The 6,733-nt window shown below is 26.0% G+C and overlaps 1 protein-coding gene across 1 annotated transcript; it reads left to right on the top strand.

The window, feature by feature from the left end:
- Window positions 1-1,626: 1,626 nt before the first annotated feature.
- On the top strand, window positions 1,627-5,463 carry LOC145847793 (dual specificity protein kinase CLK1-like). The gene is made up of 3 exons (XM_082953713.1): window positions 1,627-1,712; window positions 4,734-4,884; window positions 5,074-5,463. Exons 1-3 carry the CDS (start codon window positions 1,627-1,629, stop codon window positions 5,461-5,463), a joined length of 627 nt encoding a protein of 208 aa, XP_082809839.1.
- Window positions 5,464-6,733: the final 1,270 nt, after the last annotated feature.

The raw sequence follows: 6,733 nt of genomic DNA, 5'->3' as shown, positions 1-6,733 counted from the left end.
CGAATAGAATAAACTTAGTTCAAAAAACATAAATTGAATAGAATAGTTCTAATTTCATTAAAAACAAACACAAAGAACTAAAATATGGTTAGAAAAGTTGTTAAAAAAGTTATGCTTTGGTGTTAATTTTTCTGTGTTGACTTAAATGATTTGAAGAAACTTTCACCTTACCTCAAACCGATTTTCTAATTTCCACGCCAATGCAAAATGGGATCAAAAAAAAGCGACCTTGGAGTTTTAAGCTGATTTATTTTAAATGTGGCTACACACAAACAGATTGTGAACATTTTGAAACGACTCAAATGAAGTTTTGTTGAGGAATTTTTGATTTTATGTTATTTTTTATGACTTTTTGTAAGTTTTCCAGTTTTTTTTTCGGAAAATGAGCAATGATACCAAAAAGCTTTCTTTGAATATGTTAAGAAAAAAAATTACTGACCAACGGTAAGGGTTGCGATTAGATTAATAGTAAAACTAACTGACTGTGCAATAGTGTGTTAACAAGTGAACTGTCTTTGAAAGGTATAAAAATCATCAAAAATTGTTTAATGTTGTATTTGTACACTACTTTTTGATACAGCTTCAAATTAACTCCATTGTGCTTATTCCAATAAAATATTTTGGGTTCGAGTTTCATTGATAGTTGCCAAAACATCGATTATGAAAATAATTTTGTTATGTATACTCGAAAATGTAATAGTATCCAAGTGGAGTCATGGCGGAGAGGTCACCACCGGTGCCTTCCAATCCAGAGACCCGAGTTCGAGTCCGCACTGCAAAACTTTTTAACTAACAAAATTTCGTTGACTTTTTTAATCTTATTTTTTTAGTTTAACTATTTTCAATAACTAAGAATTTTTACTTTAATTAGCATCTATGTTACAGCTCCTAAAAGGTAGGTTACTTTTCTTCATTTCTATTTTTTTTGTGAACTATTTTCTTGTTTTATAGTTAGTATATATAATGCTGATACTATTTATCTTTTAAACTAATTATAATAAATAATATAACAAAGTTAATTTTATAAATATTTATTAAAAACGAATAACTGAATTAACAGCTAAGGCGGTAAAAATTGACAATAAATCAAAAGAGTATAAAAAAAAAGATCTGATAAAAGTGACACTGAAAAAGAAGGTGATCACAAGTCTGAAGTCTGAAATTAATTTATAAAAGTTATTCAGAGAAACTTGAGAAGAGCTGATTAATGTAGTACAACTGTACAGACAATAACACAATTATTGCAATTAGAAAAACGACTTGTAACACACTTGCAATGGTTGCGCACCTTTGCCTTCTTTCGCCTTTTGCATCATCATGAAGTTTATCAAAATAGTCAAAGCGCTTGACAATGTTATCAAAACGGTTTTGATTATCAGCTGCACTTTGATCAAGCGAATCAAAGCGACTTTCATACGTTTTGAGGTTACGGTCTATTTGCTGCTTAAGTTCTTCCAACAGCGTGTGATCTGACTGCTGATTTCTTATGACCCTGCTTAATGTGGAGTTTACGCGATTGAAATCGAGCATAAGCAAGTTGTAATTACTGGTGTGGGTTCTTTTTGAAGGTGACTTCCGAGAAATCTCGAACCAGGTGGATCATAACCACGTGTAGGACCAAAAACGATGGAAGTACTATTTTTTCTAGAAGCAGTTAAATCAGTACTAGCCAAGTACTTTGTAGGAGCGATATTTGTCGTAGAAGGTGCTTGGTTGGTCTTATAAGGTCTCTATTTGTATTTTATTAAAAAACGTGCTTTAAGCAGTTTTAATTAATCTCGTTTGTAATTTAACTTAAATTTCAAGTATATTTTGTGATACTCGATTATGGGGTAACTCATAGTTCGTTTAATTTGAGGTCTAATTTAAACTTTATATTTATAATGAACAGTATAATTTTATTAAAAAACGTGCTTTAAGCAGTTTTAATTAATATCGTTTGTAATTTAACTTAAATTTCAAGTATATTTTGTGATACTCGATTATGGGGTAACTCATAGTTCGTTTAATTTGAGGTCTAATTTAAACTTTATATTTATAATGAACAGTATAATTTTATTAAAAAACGTGCTTTAAGCAGTTTTAATTAATATCATTTGTAATTTAACTTAAATTTCAAGTATATTTTGTGATACTCGATTATGGGGTAACTCATAGTTCGTTTAACTTGAGGTCTAAATGAAACTTTATATTTATAATGAACAGTATAATTTTATTTAAAAACGTGCTTTAAGCAGTTTTAATTAATATCGTTTGTAATTTAACTTAAATTTTAAGTATATTTTGTGATACTCGATTATGGGGTAACTCATAGTTCGTTTAATTTGAGGTCTAAATGAAACTTTATATTTGTAATGAATAGTATATTTTTATTAAAAAACGTGCTTTAAGCAGTTTGATTTAATCTCGTTTGTAATTTAATTTAAATTTCAAGTATATTTTGTGATACTCGGTTATGGGGTAACTCATAGTTCGTTTAACTTGAGGTCTAAATGAAACTTTATATTTTTAATGAATAATATATTTTTATTAAAAAACGTGCTTTAAGCAGTTTTAATTAATATCGTTTGTCATTTAACTTAAATTTCAAGTATATTTTGTGATACTCAATTATGGGGTAACTCATAGTTCGTTTAACTTGAGGTCTAAATGAAACTTTATATTTTTAATGAATAATATATTTTTATTAAAAAACGTGCTTTAAGCAGTTTCAATTAATATCGTTTGTCATTTAACTTAAGTTTCAAGTATATTTTGTGAAACTCAATTATGGGGTAACTCATAGTTCGTTTAATTTGAGGTCTAATTTAAACTTTATATTTATAATGAACAGTATAATTTTATTAAAAAACGTGCTTTAAGCAGTTTTAATTAATATCGTTTGTAATTTAACTTAAATTTCAAGTATATTTTGTGATACTCGATTATGGGGTAACTCATAGTTCGTTTAACTTGAGGTCTAAATGAAACTTTATATTTATAATGAACAGTATAATTTTATTAAAAAACGTGCTTTAAGCAGTTTTAATTAATATCGTTTGTAATTTAACTTAAATTTCAAGTATATTTTGTGATACTCGATTATGGGGTAACTCATAGTTCGTTTCATTTGAGGTCTAAATGAAACTTTATATTTGTAATGAATAGTATATTTTTATTAAAAAACGTGCTTTAAGCAGTTTGATTTAATCTCGTTTGTAATTTAATTTAAATTTCAAGTATATTTTGTGATACTCGGTTATGGGGTAACTCATAGTTCGTTTAACTTGAGGTCTAAATGAAACATTATATTTTTAATGAATAATATATTTTTATTAAAAAACGTGCTTTAAGCAGTTTTAATTAATATCGTTTGTCATTTAACTTAAATTTCAAGTATATTTTGTGATACTCAATTATGGGGTAACTCATAGTTCGTTTAACTTGAGGTCTAAATGAAACTTTATATTTTTAATGAATAATATATTTTTATTAAAAAACGTGCTTTAAGCAGTTTTAATTAATATCGTTTGTCATTTAACTTAAATTTCAAGTATATTTTGTGATACTCAATTATGGGGTAACTCATAGTTCGTTTAATTTGAGGTCTAAATGAAACTTTATATTTATAATGAACAGTATAATTTTATTAAAAAACGTGCTTTAAGCAGTTTTAATTAATATCGTTTGTAATTTAACTTAAATTTCAAGTATATTTTGTGATACTCGATTATGGGGTAACTCATAGTTCGTTTAACTTGAGGTCTAAATGAAACTTTATATTTATAATGAACAGTATAATTTTATTAAAAAACGTGCTTTAAGCAGTTTTAATTAATATCGTTTGTAATTTAACTTAAATTTCAAGTATATTTTGTGATACTCGATTATGGGGTAACTCATAGTTCGTTTAATTTGAGGTCTAAATGAAACTTTATATTTGTAATGAATATTATATTTTTATTAAAAAACGTGCTTTAAGCAGTTTGATTTAATCTCGTTTGTAATTTAATTTAAATTTCAAGTCTATTTGTGATACTCGGTTATGGGGTAACTCATAGTTCGTTTAATTTGTGGTCTAAATGAAACTTTATATTTGTAATGAATAGTATATTTTTATTAAAAAACGTGCTTTAAGCAGTTTGATTTAATCTCGTTTGTAATTTAATTTAAATTTCAAGTATATTTTGTGATACTCGGTTATGGGGTAACTCATAGTTCGTTTAACTTGAGGTCTAAATGAAACTTTATATTTTTAATGAATAATATATTTTTATTAAAAAACGTGCTTTAAGCAGTTTTAATTAATATCGTTTGTCATTTAACTTAAATTTCAAGTATATTTTGTGATACTCAATTATGGGGTAACTCATAGTTCGTTTAACTTGAGGTCTAAATTAAACTTTATATTTATAATGAACAGTATAATTTTATTAAAAAACGTGCTTTAAGCAGTTTTAATTAATATCGTTTGTAGTTCAACTTAAATTTCAAGTATATTTTGTGATACTCGATTATGGGGTAACTCATAGTTCGTTTAACTTGAGGTCTAAATGAACAGTATAATTTTATTAAAAAACGTGCTTTAAGCAGTTTTAATTAATATCGTTTGTAATTTAACTCAAATTTCAATGCCATTATACGTCTTACTAAAGAAATATTTGTTATTCTATTTTAAACTATACAGATATTTATTAATATTCAAATGTTAATGATTAAATAATATGTAGTTTATTTACATTTTTGTTAAACAGGTATTACTACCACCAGTGGAAAAATGATTTTTACATGAAGCCTGACATCAAATTGTGCGACCTTGGCTCTGTGTACTGGGAGGAAGAATTCAACTTTGACGTCATAACAACACTTCAGTACCGCGCTCCTGACGTCATAATGGGCCACAAGGTTGTTTAAGTAGATTACTCAGTAAGTAAACTACTTTACTTAAACAAGCAACTTATTATAAATAAATATCCTTAAAAGAGTAAGCCATTATCTTCAAAAGAAGTATATTCTTATAAACCAAGTACTTGTATGTTTTGCCTTGTAATTAAATTATAATTTATACATTTAACATTAGTTTTATTTAAACAGATCGGGTATCCATGCGATGTTTGGTCGATCGGCTGCACTTTGTTCGAACTTTTTACAGGAAAATTACTTTTCAAGGTGGATACTGTTCAGGAACTTTTCAGGATGATCCACTTGATGATTGGTCCATTTACTGAACAGGAAGTTCAAAGGATTAACTTGAAATTGTCCAAAGAAAAGATAAAGAAGACGATTGTTCAAAAGTTGTCAAAGGATGAAAATGAAATAGATTTTTTGAAAGAGCCAGAGTTTGTATACATAAAAGGCGAAGTTAAGAAGATAGAGTCTTATTTTGATAAGAACGACGCTGGAGAAAAGGATTTGTTTGAATTGATTGTTCGCATGCTAAATCCGGATCCAGTAACAAGAGTGAAACTGGAAGAACTTATCTAAATAATTATTAGTTATTTTATCTGATCTAAATTTTTAAAGCTGTTAAAAAAGTAGAATGTTTGGTTTTTAATTATTTTAAAAATAACCTCAATAAAAATAGTAATTCATTTGCATATTTTTTTTTCAATATCTTAACACTACTATTTTTTTGCACTTTGACTTCCTAAAATTTTTATCATTTATTATATATAAAACCTTGATATAATAATAATAAGAACAATAAAGTGAGTTGTAATATTTTACGGTAAACTTCATTTTTTCAACTAATAAAACAGATGGTTTGTAGTAACTAATTAAGACTTTTAAAAAAGTCATAATTTTTGCTGATATTGTAATAAAGTTCAAGTTATTCAAAATTTAATTGAAGGGTCTGAACTGACAAACAGTAAAATATCCTAGTTATTTCCTTTTTATGATACTTGTCAAAAAGGATTGAAACATAAATTGTCTATTAAAATTCTTTTTATAAAAATATTGTTAACTTAACAGAATGTTAAAAATAAAGTTAAACTTATTTTATAAATAAATAATTTTTAACAGCTAATAGCATTATAATATTGTTAATCTATCTCAATAAACTATCTTTAATAAAAAACAACTCTATAACAAACTAAAAAAATTAACTCAGTAGTTTGTTTATATTACGAGAATAAATGTCAAAACTTAAGTTATAAGAAATTGCATCATCATACCCCATACATACTATTAGTGAACCTGATAAACAAACGTCAACTCACATAAAGGTTTTCAAAAGAGTTTAGTTCAAAACACGTCATCATAAGTCCGAATTCACAGCATTATTGAATTAGTATAATGTCATATTAGTCAGAAACATGATAAAAAATATACTTTTCAATAGTTATCATTTATTTTTTCATTTGCTTTTAATATGAAAAGGTTCATTGTATTGATAGCTTTTAAAGCTTATCAGTTTATAAAACACCTTTTGCTAACATGTTTTATTATTCACTAAAAAATAAATAATAAGTTTATTATGTTATATTATCATATAATAATAAATATTTTGAACTAAGTTTAGTAATGTTTTATAATTTGAATGAAGTAATACAAAATCTCGTATTACTTCAGATTCTGTGCCGTAATAATTTTTTCCGAAAACTTTATGACCGCTGTTAAATTGTTTATTTCTTGCGTATTTTTCATTAACATCAATTCTTAAATGTTTTATCTAAATTTACGAAATGAAACAATATTAGACAATTTATTAATACTGTTCAACAAAAATATGAATTATATGTATAATGTAATA

Source organism: Thalia democratica, unplaced genomic scaffold (genome assembly GCF_965202585.1).
Source record: "Thalia democratica unplaced genomic scaffold, ktThaDemo2.hap1.1 HAP1_SCAFFOLD_1095, whole genome shotgun sequence".
NCBI lineage: Eukaryota > Metazoa > Chordata > Thaliacea > Salpida > Salpidae > Thalia > Thalia democratica.
The sequence above is the reverse complement of the archived record's forward strand: the minus strand, read 5'-3'. Positions and strand labels throughout refer to the sequence as shown.